Source organism: Pelodiscus sinensis, chromosome 18 (genome assembly GCF_049634645.1).
Source record: "Pelodiscus sinensis isolate JC-2024 chromosome 18, ASM4963464v1, whole genome shotgun sequence".
Classification (NCBI taxonomy): Eukaryota; Metazoa; Chordata; order Testudines; family Trionychidae; genus Pelodiscus; species Pelodiscus sinensis.
Window position 1 is genome coordinate 24,268,139 of NC_134728.1, and position 16,094 is coordinate 24,284,232.

At 51.9% G+C, this 16,094-nt stretch overlaps 1 protein-coding gene across 3 annotated transcripts in view; it reads left to right on the plus strand.

Moving 5' to 3' along the window:
* DBNDD2 (dysbindin domain containing 2) overlaps positions 1-14,799 on the plus strand; it is a 36,271-nt gene extending 21,472 nt beyond the window's left edge. For 2 of the 3 annotated variants that reach the window (XM_025184023.2, XM_075901295.1), the window contains 3 exons: positions 8,436-8,588; positions 9,103-9,246; positions 11,216-14,799. In XM_025184023.2, coding sequence (XP_025039808.2) covers positions 8,441-8,588; positions 9,103-9,246; positions 11,216-11,418 — 495 coding nt within the window. In that variant the 5' untranslated portion in view covers positions 8,436-8,440 and the 3' untranslated portion in view covers positions 11,419-14,799. The remainder of the gene's footprint in view (positions 1-8,435; positions 8,589-9,102; positions 9,247-11,215) is intronic. The other variant, XM_075901296.1, reaches the window with a different exon arrangement.
* The last annotated feature ends 1,295 nt before the right edge of the window (positions 14,800-16,094 follow it).

A 16,094-nucleotide genomic window follows, 5' to 3' on the forward strand; every position in this document is an offset into this window, starting at 1 on the left:
GACCGGGCAGCCCAGGCAGGGTGGGGAAGCGGAGCCGGTGCGCTCCCCGCAGGAGGGACCCGCCCTCCTTGGCCGGGACAGCGCCCCGGGGCCGAGACCCACGTGGGGCTCCTGGTGCTCGCTGCGCTGAGCGGGGTTGGGAGCAGCCCCCGCACCCCTGCCAGTGCCGCTCCCCCACGCGCACGGACAGCAGCTGTCTGGGCAGCCTCCCGCAGGCGGGGCACCCTGCTGACACTCGGCCGGGCTTACAGTGGGCAGGGTGGCAGTGGGTCCCAGTCCCGGCAAAAAAGGATGCCACGAGCGTCGGGCGCTGTTAGCGTTTGGTCCTAGTGGTGGGAGTACCACAGACCGCCCCTCCCCCGCTTTTTCCAGGCCCCTTGAGCCACTGAGTTTAGGGATTCACAATTATCTTGCAGCCGTCAGCAGCTCAGAACAATCCTGGCTATTGCACAGGAACAGGCTGATTCACCTCTGTCCCCAAAGTATCATATATCATGGGCACTGGCACTGGCCCTCCTGTGACTCACACACACTTCCCGTCTGATTCGCATTCACACAACTTTCACCTACACCCACTGGCCCCTCACTCACACACTGACACACCCACTCAGCCACACCTGGACCAGCCCCCACTATGTTCATCTCCCAGCCAAACGTTTGTTCTGTAAATGTACAGTCAGACATGAGCAATTACTGCTCAGCCACATACGCCTGCTCTGTCTAGACGCCTGTGTGTTCTGTCAGTCCCGTGTGTGTGCGTGTGTGTGTGCGTGTGCGTGTACACTTCCCAGAAGGTACTGATTGAGAGGATCCCGTGGCATAAGGGAGTGAGCTGTGTGACAGAGGGAGCTGGGGTTTGGTTCCTGTGGAAGTGCCAATTCGGTGGGGTTCTGCTCCCCTGGCAACCTCCTTGCTTCCCCCCAGCACACGACCCCTTTCCTTTTTTAGTGAATTCTTTAGCTCTGGCTCATTCTTGGAAGCAGCTGCCAGACCCTGCCTGGAACTGCAGAGACTCACCAAGCAGCAGCCACAAAATGTGCTGGGAACAGGCACCAGGCAGAACACCCCCCACAAATGGTCCCATGGCTACTACAGCCCTCTCCTCTCATAGGCATAGTCCTTCTCCATCCTTCCCCAGACTGCTCAGCCATCCACCCCATACAGTCTGTTCACCAGCACCCTGCCACATCCCTCTGTAAACCCCACACAGCCCTTCTGCCTGCACCTGTCTGCGTCCCTCCATCCACCCCACAGCGCCCTTCCGCCATCACCCGCCCATGTCCCTCCATCCACCCCATACAATCCAACCACTAGCGCCCTCCTGCATCCCTCTGTACACCCCACAGCACCCTTCCACAAGCCCCACAACACCCTTCGGCCAGCATCTGCTCATGTCTCACCATACCAAAATATCTTTCTGCCAGCACCTGCCTACGTACGTCCCTCCATACACCCCACGCAACCCATCCCCCAGCTCTTCTCCGTCCCCTCTGTGCTGTCTACCTCTCTACCCCACTAAGCAGCAGCTCCCTCACCAAAGCCCCCAGCTCTACAGCTCTTATTTCCTGGCTGCTCACCTCTGCGCAGCCAAACCCCCCCACCTTCATGTCACAGTCACCATGCACTAACCTCCCCTAAAGCTTCCCTTCCCACACACCGCATAGTGATCGGCCCCTGCATCCTTTCATGTCTTGCTGTGATGTCCTTAGTAGTTCTACATGCTGAGATCCAGGCAGTTGAACCATGCTGGGTGTCAGGGAGGGCTTGCCCTGCCCCTGCAAGGGTCACTCTGGGCCCTTGGCTGGGGCATTCCTGTGGGTGGGATGCAGCCTTCCTTGCTGTGAAGCATCAGGTACTGGCTGCTGCCAGAAGCCAGGCCCAGGGCTGGCTGGGGAAGCAGCATGTGTTCTGGGTAGAGAAGTTCTGTGGAGCTGAGCAGACAGAGGGTCAGTAAGGTCTCTGCACAGCCAGGCCAGCTCCAGGCCAAGCTGGGGAGGAGAGACCGGGTGATATCCCAGCTCCTTTCATGGCCTCTCAGCAGGACTTGGAAGAGCTCTGGTGTGTGGGGCAGCATGTGGCGCAGAGGCTGCCTGTCCATGCAGCCTGCGGCTGTGAGCCTCCCTGCTGGGTTGACAGACTCAGGCTAACACCCGAGTGCTCTAGAAGTAGCTGTGCGGGCAGCGCTTTGACGCTTGGGCTGGAGCTCGGGCTGGGAATCCCATCCCCAGGCTACAGAGCTCCAGCCTGCACCACAACTTCACAGCGGTGTTTACTTCGCTGCTGTTAGAGCTCTAGTGCGAGCTCTCCTGGCCCGTCTGCCAACCTGCTGCCGGCTTGTAGAGGTCTCCTCTGTGGCTTACGAGCCTCCCACCCCCTTTCGTCCTCCCTAGTGCTCTCCTGACTTTATCCTGCTCAGGGTTCTATGTCAAGTGAATCAGGTCCTGTAAATAGCAGGGTCTTGTGACGCAGCCTCTGCTGAGGAGAGAGCCCTGGGCTGTGGGGATATTTTTAGTGTGGAGTCACAGAGGAGTTGAGGATTGGCTGGAATACGTTCACTAAGAATCCGTGTCAGAGACCTCGATCACAAGGTGCCATTTCCTCCCCCCACTGACTCTCTCCTGTTTTTTCCTGCTCTGTCTGCTAAAACCATCTCCCTCCCACTCCCCTTCCTCTTCATTCCTCGCCCTGCGGGTTTGGGGTTAGTTTTGCCTTTAGCTGCAACATGAGGCCAGATGCGGAGTCTGAGAGGGAGGCTGTGGAGAGAGTTTGTACCAGATCATTTAGCATCCACTTTATGGTCAGTTCATCACCACAGGACTCTTCTAGATCATCCCAAAGGTTCTGCTCCAGCTGCCTTTCTCTGAGACTGAAGAAAGTCGCAGACTTGTAGGGTGGCTCTACATAGTAGGGTCTTGTTGAGAGGGGCTGTGCCTGCTTCCCCCACAGTAAGTACCCCAACTTGTTCCCTACAGTGCCTCCTTCTGGCAGGGGTTGGGAGCTCACCCCTGCAGACAGGGCTCCAGTGAAAGGGAATCCAGAATACTGTGATTTCTTCCACCAATAGTGTGACTGGAGTCATTGTGTCCCTGTTCCAGTTCAGAGGACCAGGGGTGATGCTTTTGAGGGAGTGCCCAGTCATGACATGGCCAGATTAGGTGTGAAGTTGTGCTTCTTGGAGTTGTTAACTCAAGAACTGATCCATACCCTGCAGAGTGTACCCCCTTCCCTCATTTATACTCTGTTAACCTCCCCTTCCCCCTCTGACCATACCCCATTCATGGCTTACTTTGTCTCTTTAATCTCTTGGAGAGTTTTTCAGGCATTTAAAGAGCCATCAGTTGAAGAAAGCCTCTCTCCATCTCCTCCTGGATTGTGCCTGCTTTAACAAGCATGCCCTCCTCACCCATTCATACTGCCTGGTGCACAGAGTGAGGGTTGTACTAGCATCCAGCAGGATAAGGGAAAAGGACAAACATGTTCACTCCCAGCGGAAGCACAGTCAGACACACTGCAATGCACTCAGCACTTGGCCCAAGACACTGATGAAAAGATCTCTCTGTGTCCCAGAAAACTCATTCAGCCTTCTTACCCCCAGGCTCATGTCACCCTCCCTCACTGGGAGCTACCCACTGCCAGTGCCCACGCTCCATTCCCTGCTGACTTGGAATAGCTGGGTACTCCTCGTGGCTGGCACCCCTACACGATTCACTGTTATGCCTCCTGCAGGAAGATGGGGGAACAGAGAAGCTATGAGCACCTTTCATGTCTGGCTTTTCTCTAGGCACCCTACTTCAGTTCACATGATCCCCGCTGTGCAACCCAGCTGCACTTCTGCCCTGTCTCCTTCAGCACCTCTTGCAAAGGCAGGGTAGCAATGGAGTCAGAATGCTTCCCCTTACTCCTTACATTGCTTCCTGCTGGGACAGGCTGAGCCTAGAGAAACTGAGCAGTGGCAGTAGAAAGAAATCCCCTCTCTCTGTTTCCTTCTCACGGGCTTGTGGTAGGCTGGCTCCTTTCCCACCATTCCCCACACTAGCATTCAGGTCCAGGTCTTCTATAGGCTTTGGTGCCTAATAAGCAGCAAGAGCCGGAAGGATTTGAAGGCAGCAGGGAGCCTGGTGCCATTTCACACTCTTGGGAAGTGACAGGCTGACGTGTTGGGGGGGGGGGGGGGGTCAGTGATCCAGGGAAAGCAGTGCTGTGTCCCAGCTGTGAATGAGCATAAGCCTCAACCCACAGCCGGTTGGTTGAGTGCCCTGTAAAAAAGACCACCAGCAGGTATTTAAACACCAGAATGAATTGCCTGCAGCTCACAGGGGCTGCATTGTGTGTGTGTGTGTGTGTCACTTGCTGGGAACATGCCATCCCGATGAGACAATCACAGCGACTGACAGCGAGGAGAATGCGACCATCAGTCACGTGGAGAAGGGCAGAGACAGGGAATGTTACTCTCTTTTATTTCCTTCATGGTGGTTATTTAGCTGCAAATACATGAGCAGAACTCTTGGCTGCCAGAGTGCTGAGATACCAGGAGCAGAGCGAGGGGGAGGGGAGAGGGGGAAATGAGGGAGTGGGAAGAAGGTTCTGTCTCCGTTTCTCACTGCAGTCACCTGTCAGTCATCCAGCTGCACATCTCGCTCGATGTCTGCTTTAGTTACATAATGGTATTGCAGTGCCAGCTGCCCAGCTGGCTAATAAAATCTCACGGAGGAATTTACAGACAAGTTTGCTAATAAATCCAGGCACATCATTGCTAGAGCCGTGCAAATCCGCAGATATCCGCTTTACAGCCACAACTCATTTTTGGGGAGGCAGATACAAATTTGTATCTAGAACCCTGCAAATTTGTGGATATCCACTTTATATCCACGGGTATCCACAGATATGGATGCAGATCTCCGTAGCACATTTTTGTTATGATATGAATGGGGATACAGAGTTTGTATCTGTTTAGGGCTCTACCATTGAGGCTCCAGCACAACCCTTGAGTGAGGGTAATGCACCACCACCACCAACTGTTAATGTGCCAACCCATGCCACCTCCCTGCATCTGCCCTTCTATCTGGATGCATGGCTGCATACCATGGTGGCAATGGCCACACCTTGGAGAGAGCTGTGCGTCGTGTGCATTAACTGTGCAGAAAATGTCAAATTCTTAGGCTGGCCTTGCCCTTTATCCTGCAATGTTCTTGGAAGAGAGGAGGTTGAGCCTGGACTAGCTGTGAGCTCCCCTTTTCCCCCACTGACAGCTGTTGGGAGCTCATCTCTACAGACAGGGGAGGGCTCAAATCAAAGGGAAGCCAGAGTACTTTGTTTTCCTCCACCACTCATGTGACTGGGGTCAGCATGTCTCTGTGTCCTCTGTTCCACTGGAATAGGTGCACTAAGTGGATCGCATGGTGCTTGTTGTTCCATTGGAAAGTGAAGTTGTAACATGGGCTCTTGGGCCCCCAAACAGTAGTGTTCTTAATCTGTCTGGTTCATATTGATATTGCAATAGGATCGAGAGGCCCGGATCAGCCAAGCTAGGCGCTGTACAAACACGTAGCAAGAATCACACTTGCAGCACAGAGAGATGAATTGGAAGCCAGCCTGTGGTGGTGGTGCCCACAGTGGTTACCAAGGAGATGGGGAATGGGGACCTTGAGATGAAGTGAGGTGCAAGAACTTCCGAAGCACCTACTCCAAAGTGTCCCCAGCTCTCGGGGGTTTCGCTAGGAGCTTTTTAATGCCCCCAGGATATGAATCTTGGCATCTCTACTTTGCTGGCCACTTTCCCTGGGAAAACTGTGACAAGCCACTGGCTAGTCCAGCCCGTTAGCCACGGATTCCAACAGTGGTACAGCTGCAGCTTTCCTGGAGCAGTGGGAAGCTTGCGGTTCTGCCTGGGTGGGAGAGTACAATAGGGCAGGCTCCATGCAGCTGGGCTGTGTCATTAGCTACCCTGCACCGACTGTCAAAGGGGCCGAGTTACCTCGATGCTAATTGAAGGAGACACAATCCTCCAGGGTTAACCTGTTCTTTGTGCAGTCCACAGCTTTGTAATTAGACCACCCCAGTCTCCTCCTTGCCTATGTGCCGGAGCTGTACCCCCTATCGCCCTCTGCCTCCCAGACTCTCTGTGACACTGGCCTGGAGTTGCTGATGGATTAGTGGGTATGTGTTTGGGGGTGAGGGTGGGGGCTTGGTTTCTGTGTGGCCTTGCACCAGGATAAGGAGGAGAATGAGATCCTGGCCAGTGGGCAGCAGCAGATGGTGAGATCAGCAAGGAAAGCAAAATGGGCTTAATCTCAGCATCCTGTTAAGGCGCTTTCAACATGCGGTTTAGTCTTTTGGCAAAGCGTGTGAGATCCTGGCTACACGGGCACCTTTCCAGCCTGTCCTTGACGATAGACACGGAGACAGACGGCGACAGGGGCTGCAGTAAGTGGAGAGGCCTAGACCGGGAAACCAGAACTTATCCCAGGCGGGTTAGAGCACGGACCTAGGCCCAGTAGTGATGGGATAAGCAGAACCAGCAATAATAGTATCCCTGAGGAAATGTGCAGGTCACTCTGAGCCACATATTCTGAAGTGTTAGCAGCTGGTTCTTTTGAGTTCAGCTCTGAGGGAGGGGCTCTGCATGTATGTGCGTGCGCCCTAAGGGATTTCTGGGTGGAAGGTTAATACGACTGTGCATGTGCACCCTAAGGGATTTGGGGGGGGGGCACACATCCATGTGCAACCTAAGGGATTTCCAGGGGGAGGTTAGCTTTGAAGGGTTTTTGGTGGGGGGAATAGTCTTGAGGCCAGGGTTTCCCTGAGGCATATATCTCATGAGGGAAGTTTAGCCTTGAGAGGCTTCCGGGTTTCCCTGGGGATGATGTATGGGCAGGGAATTTGTCCCTGAAGGATTTCCTTGGGGCAGGTGTTTGGCCGGAAGTAGCCCTGAAGGATTTCCATGGGGCAAGTGCCGGGGAAAGGGGAAAGTTTGTTTCCTCTGGGGTCCTATATTTTACCATTCTGGTCCTGATACTGACACAGCCCCTGCCAGACAGGGTGGGGCTCCCAGGCAGTTGCTGCCTTTTGCTACCGGACGTGGGTTTGGTCAGTGCTGGGTTGGGAACAGGCTGGGATGTTTGTTTGATTTCCTTGGTTACTGCCCTGCTCCGCTGGTTTGTCACATTTTACTTATGCTGCCCCGGGGGCAGCAGAGACAGATCCTGGAATGAGACTCCAGTCTAGGAGCATCCAGGCAGCTGCTGGAATATTCCAGCAAGGCCCAGTTCCTCAAAGGTATTTAGGCTCCTAAATTCCACCGAACTCAAACACCTTAGCGGATCTGGGCCCAAGAAAGCAACCGGCCAAGCTAGAAGGTCTCCCTGTTCTTTGCTCCTCTGGGTTCCTGAAGCCGGAGGGACAGAGAGAGGCCCTGCTGTGTTTAGGAGGAACTGACCCTCCATGCCTTGTTCCCTGCAGAGGGCTCAGCCTGCCACTTCCCAGTGGCTCCTCTTTGCACTTTGGAGCAGAGTTAAACCATGGGAGGGATGACGCAAAATCCAGGCTGGCTGTGTGTGGAAGGGGTGGGGCGAATGGAGGAGCCTGTTTGTGTGTGTGCATGTGGGAGGAGAGCGGGGCTGGGATTACAGACTGGCCTATGGAAGGGAATGTTTGCAGGTGGAGCTGGGAATCTTAATCCCATTATATTACTGTCAAATTTCTTAGTTGAGTATCACAGGGACTCGGTTCCTTGGAGAGTTTCTGCTGCATGTTAATATTCAAAAGCAACTCGTGGGTTAACCCTTTGTTAGGCAGCAGGAAAACCAGAGTGTGACAGGCTGGAGCTGAGACTACCTCCTAGCACACACACCTGAGTTCCCTGGTTACACAATGCTGAATGTTCAGCATCTGGGCTGCCCTGTTTCTTCTCTGCCATGAGAGGCAGGAGCATCATCTAGTGGCTAGAGCAGAGGCCTGTGAGTTGGGAGACCTGGTTCTATTCCTGCCTCTGATCCTGTTTTGCTGTGTGACCTTAGGGCAAGTCACTTCTGCTTTCCATGCCTCGGTTTCTCTCACTGGGAAATGGGGATCACCCAACATCCCCCCCCCCCTCACTGAGGGGTGAGAATTAAAGTTTGTAGAGGGCGTTGAGATCCCGGGTGGTGAAGCCCAAAGTTTGGAACTATCTGGGCCATATCACAGGAGCAGAATCTGTAGCAGTGACCCCCCCACACACAGCACAGACTGCACTGCTGGAGCAAGCTCCATGGCTTGTAATCTCTCTTGCGTTGCTACCAAGTCAAAAGGCACCCCTAGAGAGCAGTACTTCTCCTGCAAGGCACCCATTGAAGGAACAGATAGGACTTGCACAGCCCCCATTTGGCCTTGGCTCGTCTCCCATGCCACATATGACAGCATCTAGTCTGTGCCTGATCTTCCACCTTGTTCCTCTACAGCTGACATGGAGCAAGGGCAGCGGGGACTGGAGCCAGAGCAGATGCAGCAGCAGCTCAAATTTCGTGACAGGCAGAAGTTCTTTGAGGAGGTTTTCCAGCATGATGTGGATTTCTACTTCCCCATGTCCCACCTGCAGATCGAGCACAGGAGACGTAAGTGCAGCCGGGAGGGGGTGCCTGTCACACACATCAGAGGATGGAAGGCAGTGCTGAGGGGGAATAACAGTCCCTGACCTGTTATTTACTGAGCCCTGAACAGGCCATAGAGATAAGGGCCCTGAAGAGCTCACAATATAAACAAGCCAGTAGGATAGTTTCCTGGGCTGGCCTCCTATGGCATCATCTTCCAGCTGCTGCTGGTCATAAGAACATAAGAACGGCCGTACTGGATCAGACCAAAGGTCCATCTAGCCCAGTAGCCTGTCTGCCGACAGTGGCCAGCACCAGGTGCCCCAGAGAGGGTGGACCGAAGACAATGATCAAGTGATTTGTCTCCTGCCATCCTTCTCCAGCCTCTGACAAACAGAGGCCAGGGACACCATTTCTATCTCCTGGCTAATAGCCTTTTATGGACCTAACCTCCATGAAAGGTCCAGGGCGAATAGGTTTTCATGTGGCTGGGCTAAGTGATGGTCTCTCCCTGGTTTTCTGGTCCTTGTCTCTGCAGCTCCTCTGGGCAGCATTTCCTCCATGGAGGTGAACGTGGACATGTTGGAGCAGATGGACATGATGGACCTTTCTGACCAGGACACTGTGGATGTGTTTCTCAGCTGCGGGACAGAGGATAACAGTGTTGCTGGTCTCCTGCCAGGTACATCCTCACTCCTGCTTGTTAGCTCCCTGCTGCCTGCCTACTTAGTTCTTCGACCCAGTCCAAGAACTACTGTGACTTCCCCAGTCCCGGAAACAAACTTTGGGCTTTGGCTGGTAGGGCTGGAAAAGTACACACCAGCTCCCCTAGTGCAGCTCCCTCGGCGACATGGGCATGGGAAGCTGTTGAGCAGAAAGGGCGCAAGCATTTTCAGCATGACGACATCTAATCTGAGGGAGCAATACCATTGTACAAACACCTGTCCCCTGTCTAATAGCCACCACTGCAGTGAGCAGAGACTTCTAGATCCAAGTTCGCCAGGGCGGAGGCACTCTGAGCTTTTTAGTGTTTGCAGGTCTGGGCCCTCCAACCTGCTGTAGAGCCACTGCTCTGTCACACTCACTCCCCCTGGGCCTGTTTGCCCATGGTGAGCTCTCTGCACGAAGTGTGGGGTGGTGGCAAGGCCCTGTCTTGCGGTGAGCGACCTTGTGCATGGCAGGGGTAGCGTGAGCACCCAGGCTGGGCTCACCGTATGAGAGTGGGGAGCCAGGCAGACCCCAGGTACCCTGTGTTGAGCTCATTACCTGGGGAGGGGAGCCTCAGTCGGGGGAGGAGCAGGCTGCAGTGGATGAGGAGGAGCCATCAGGAGCCTGATGGCCCCAGACTGCACTCCCTGGAGTGACTCTGAGAATGAGTCACCGAGAGTGAGTCAAGCCATATACCAGCAGCTTCCCCTCTGTTCCAGTTAAACGGCTGCACACATGAAGGCCCGAAGCTGGAATTTTACAAGTGAAATAGAAAAGGCTCCACTGCCAAAAATGGAGAAGGAATGTGAGCCACATGCCCTGCTGCCAAAGTCTGGAACTGGGGAAGGAGACCCAGCTCCAGCAGCAGCTGGCTGCCGCTGGGGATCAAAGCAGGGCGTAGGGGTTAGTAGCTCAGCTTGTGCTGGAGGTCAGTGGGTCTGCATCGCAGCCCTGCTTACAGACAGCTCCTGGACCATGCACATTTTGAGTCCAGGGCCTCCCACCCAGATCCTTCCTACCCCATCTCTATTTGCCAGGGATCATTCCAGCCTCGTCTCCTTTCCTCCAAAAGGGCCTAGAAACCCCGTGCACCAGGCTCACTGCCGCTGCGGAAGTGGCGCTCTGCACATATATAGCCCCTGCAATGGGCTGGGGAAGGGATGACGGCTTAGCCTGCTGTGGAAGTGAAGGGGGCTGGGCACAGGGCCAGTGAAGATGCTAGCGCAGGGGCCTCCAACCTTTTTAAGCACAAGATCACTTTTTCTATTTAAGTCAATCCAGGATCTACTTGAAACCCAAATACTCTTGCCCCACCTCCTTCCCCACCCCTTTGAAGCCCTGCCCCTGCCCCACTCCTTCTCAGAGGCCTCGCCCTGCTCACCCTGTGGAGATATGGTAGAGGGGTAGGAAGAGGGGGAAACCCTGACATTACCACTCCGTCTTTTTCTCCCCCATTATGCACAGCAAGCAGGAAGATCTCAGGGTTTAGAGTTTAGAGTTTAAAGAGAAGCTAGATAATTTCATGGAGGTTAGGTCCATAAAAGGATATTAGCCAGGGGATAAAATGGTGTCCTTGGCCTCTGTCTGTCAGAGGCTGGAGAAGGATGGCAGGAGACAAATCACTTGATCATTGTCTTCAGTCCACCCCCTCTGGGGCACCTGGTGCTGGCCACTGTCGGGAGACAGGCTACTGGGCTAGATGGACCTTTGGTCTGACCCAGTACGGCCGTTCTTATGTAGAGTGCAGGCTCCAAAGCAGGAGAACCATGGCAGCAAGGGGGAGGGGCAGCCAAAGTGCTGGCAGGTGATAACCTCCTGGACAAACCAGTCAGGACCACCTGTCAGAGGCTCCAGGATGTACCAGCAGATCCCGATCGACTGGTCTGTGACCACTGTGCTAGGGTGTTGGTTCCTTCTGCTAATCTTGCTTTTCTCTTGGGCAGAGCCCAGCCATTACCAGGAGGAAATCACCCTGCAAGTGCCCAACACGGCTGAGATAAAATCTCGGATCTCATCCACATCCTCCGTCTCCACAGACCTGAATAGCCTGGACACCAGTGAGGAGGGGGCTGAGACCCCCGTGGTGCAGTCAGATGACGAGGAGCCACAGGAGGACAGCCCTGAAGCGCAGGCAGCCAGAAGCTAGCAGCAGGCTCCCTGCTCTTTCCTCGTCCACCCTCCGCATGGACCTGCCAGCATGAGAGGAAGGAAGGCTGCTGGCTGTTTGACTGCTGCTCAGTGCACGCCGAGCAATCTCCCCATCCCAAGCTGCTGCCGCCCTCAAAATGCGGAGAGACGTCTTTCCCCGCACATTCTTCAGTCAGCCAGGGGAAGAGAGTGGTGCAGAAGCAGAGGGGGTATTGTAGTGCTTCCGAAATTAACTCTTCAGGCTTTGCTACTAACCCCCGCTTCAGTCACCTCAGCTGTGACATGAGCCATGGATTGAGTTGTGCCCATTCCTGGGAAGGCCTCCCCACAGGATCTTAGTCCCCCCAGTCCCAGTGGGACCTCCCTCTCCAGGCAAATGTGTAACAAGAATCTACAGAGCAATAACACTCAATAACCTGTCAAATAAGCAGTCAGGGTGGTGTGTGTTATTGGAGAGCCCTGAATGCTCACTGGATGGTGGGGATGTGGGGCTGGAGAAGGTTGGCCTCAGAAGGGCAGAGAGCAAGGGAGACAGGCTTAAGGGAGGGGATGAAGCAGTCACAGCTACACTATCAAGGACAAGACCACAGTAGCAGATGAGCCAGATTTTCTCAGTTGCTGGAGTATAGGCGGGTCTTAGGTTGTTTGTTCCCAAACCAGACACCAGCCCGATCCAGTGGCCATTCCTATGCCCAAGATAAATACAAGTAGCATAGTCCTCATCACACATCATGAGAACTATGGGGGTAAATGGGGCAAAATCACCAACCCATCCCAATAAGAATACTGAGAACTTCTCTGGTGCTTTGCATTTTCAATAGGCTTTGATTGCACTTACGCTTACAGACGAGACAGCCTGAGACCGCAGTGAGAACACCGATTCCCACAGGGCTAAACCCACAGGACTGGTGGGCGTGAGAGCGCTGACATCTGTAACATGACCCCATGAGAATGCAATTCCCCATGAACTTTATGTCCCTAATTCTAGCACCCATCTAGTGCAGCATAGCAGACTAGCCCCTTAAGTACAGCACAACACCCAGCTTGACCGCTGGCTGCCTTACCCAGGATGTTACATGCTGAGTGAAAGATTCCTTGCTATTTATCTTGCCCTTTCCCTGCCCTCTCCAGTGAGCACAGCCACATGCAGATCAAGCTGCATTACCATTTTAGGGAGGTGTGCTACTGCCACCAACTGCTCTAATACAGGAAAGCTTTGGCCACAAGGAAACTGTATGTAAAGGGAAAAACCAAGTAAGGACCATGATGAATGTAGAACAGCAAGGAGGGGAGTCTAGGATATAATTAACAGAGGCTGCGTAGTGCTGTAGATCCAGGCCATTTCCCAGGGAGCTCTCAGAGCAGCACAGAACATATACTAACTTCAGCAGACACTGCTGACCCCTGGCTGCAGCAGTTAGCACCCCAGGTACCATAAAACTACTAGCCAGGTGCAGATGAGTCACATCCTGTCCACAATACTGCCTCCTAAAGCACTATCCAGAGAAAGAGACTAAGGGAAAAGGCCTGAAAAGAGGAACAAAATACAGGACTATGTAGCACTTTGTAAGTGCTTTATTATAAACCAACTTTATTATAAACCATCTTGTTAGTCTTTAAAGTGCTACATAGTCCTGTATTTTATTTCAGCTACACCAGACTAACACGGCTACATTTCTATCACTATTCTACTGAAAAGAGGAAGTGACTCAGGGGACTGGCAACTCCTGAGAGATGGGGGTAGCTCATACAAAGTTCTAGCGATCAGTTAAACCTATGGAAAACTCCAAGAAATGAAAGAGCCCTTTTGAGCAAGGGCTGTCCCCAGAACCCTGGTTTTAGAACCAGTTTGCAGCAGTCTGGGGACAGAGCTGTGCATGGAATTGCCTAAGCACCGAGAATTTGTCCAGTGCCTCTGGCCATTTGGGCTCATGCGTAGCTTAATCATTCCAGCACTGCAAGTCTCTACTCCTGTGTTAGGAAACTTGGCACGTTCCTTATAGAAGTGCTTTTTCAGGTCCCAGCTGTTTTGGGGGAGGTAGGGCTGGGCATATGTTGTGACTTTTGGGGAATTGCTTGGGGCTGCATCAAATACTTGTTTGTGACTTCGCAAGGCAGAATTTGGCAGATATTTCCCAGCTGTTAGATTTAGTTCACAAACTCAAGCTAGATCTGTTGTGCGGCATCTGTAGCCCCCAGCCAATCTCCTAAGCATGGAGTCCCTCACATTCTCTTACAAATTCTTGGCACAGAGCTCATGTGTCTAGATTCCATATGGGCTTCTGAGCAAGCACTTGTTCCTGCAAGGTGTGGAGCACTCTGACCCTGATGCAGAGAAGCATGAACATTAGAGCAGGTGGCTAGCCGATTGAAGTTAATGGACTTATTCACAAGCACATGTTGAATGTTAAGCATAAGACTTTCACTGGATCAGAGCCAGCATGCTCTACACACTGCAAGATCAAGCCCTAAATGGGCTAGCTGAATTTCCCCTACACTCATGTCAATACTTAGGGAGTAGTTCCAACATACGGGACTTGTTTCTGAGGGGTATGTCTAGACTACAGGGTTTTGTCGACAAAAGTGGACTTTTGTCGACAAAACTAAACCTGCGTCTACACTACCGCTGAGTTCTGTTGACATAACGTCGACAGAACTCAGCAGTTTTGTCGACGCTGGTAAACCTCATTTTACGAGGAATAACGCCTTTTGTCGACAGAGTTCTGTCAACAGAAGGCGTTATTGCATCTAAACTGTCCTTTGCGTCTACACTGCCATGTCGACAAAGCAGCTTGCTTTGTCGACAGAACTGAATGTAGTCTAGACGCTCTTTGTTGACAGAAGCTTTGTCGACAGTATCTGTCGACAAAACTTATGTCGACGTAAGCCTGTAGTCTAGAGATACCCTGAATGTTTTGTATGGATCGTAGTATTCATTATCTTTGTTTTTTGGGGAGCTCTGGAATTCAGCATACATTGGAGATGGCAGAAATGGCACAAGGTTGGACTGTGGTATTTTAGGAATGATTTTTTACATATGCACTTACTGGACAAAACAACAGCACTGTTGTGACTGTTTGTCTGGCTGAGATACAAACTGATGTGAGTAGCTTTTATGTACAGTTAAGGATAAGTAGGGCGGGACCAGGAGGTCTCTTGTACAGCTGAGGGGTCCTTGTACTGTGTCTACTCTATAATGTAAGATCCTGCTCTTTAGCATATGTTAAAGCTTTGCTGAAAGGCTGCACCCTGCTCCAGCAGGTAGGTCAGACTATTCATAGTGAGATGCTAAACCTGCCCTGCGTTATATAATCCATTAACCCTGAAGAGGTTGCAATGTAGTCATGGGGGTTAATGGTTCAATAAAATTTCAAGTTAAGATGTGTGTTGTGTCTGCCCCCTAGTGGGGAATGTAATTAGATATTAGAAATGAGTTCAGGAATTGGCCTATACGCTATGCCATGCTCTTACAGAGGAGGCCTGCTGATATGTTTTACACTGGTATAGAGAGCAAACACAACTGCCAGGCACTTGTACAGTGCAACAAACACAACATTCTAGCTCCAGAAGAATTTAAACAACTGCCAAGTACTGTTAATGAAGCATTTCAAGCAAGGGAAAGTTTGCCAGGATCAGAGTCTGCTTTATCACGCTAGCTGTTTGGGGGAACTGGTCTGGCCTCCTGTTGTCCATACTGACAACTCCAGGATTAAATTTGCAAAACCTCAAAACAACAGGAACATGATGTCTGAAGAATGTTCATTAGACGAATAATCCCAGTGCTAAACCACAGATACATTGGCCACAGTGGCAAAGCAAAGAATGTTAGAGCACGTAGCAAAGGCCATAAAAGACCAAACACTCTCCCAGAACTGGAATTTCAGGTTCATGTAGAAGAATTTTATAAGAAAGCAAGGCAAAGTGGAGAGACCAGCATACCCTGCTCTGGCTCTGGGCTCTAGCAAATGCACTTAGTTACCAACACAGCTTTAAGGGGTTCTTGGGTACACATATATTCAGATATATTTTAAGGTAAACATATCAATGTAATAGAAACCTTCCTGCTTCACAGCATTCAAAAAAGAGCTAGATAAATTCATGGATGATAGGCCCATCAATGGCTATTAGCCAGGAATGGGCAGTAACGGTGTCCCTAGCATTTTTCAGAAAAGGGTGACAGGGGAAGGATCATTTGATGATTACCTTTTCTGTTCATTCCCTCTGGAGAAGGTGGCATTGGCCACTGTTGGAAAACAGGATACAGGGCTATTTGGACCTTTAGTTTGACTTAGTATGGCCATTTTAGGAAGAAAATTCCTTTGGGCAAATTAAGACATAACTGTCTATTGTGTGTTTTTAACATCTTCCTCTGAAGTATCTACAACAGACCACACTGTCTGAGACAAGCCAGTGGTTTAGATGGACTGCAGTTGGATCTGATATACACATAAAAGTCTCCATTCACATAAAAGTCTCATTTCCCCAGGATGATCCATCTATTCTTTCCTTGAAAAACAGATATTGACTTGCATTCACACACACACACACACACACACACACACACACACACACCCCAAGAAAGGTACTGGACAGGCCAGAGAATGTGTCTTTGCAATTATGGAATGGAGATACAGAGGCCTTCATCTCCAGTGTGACCCTAGGCGAGGGGTACTA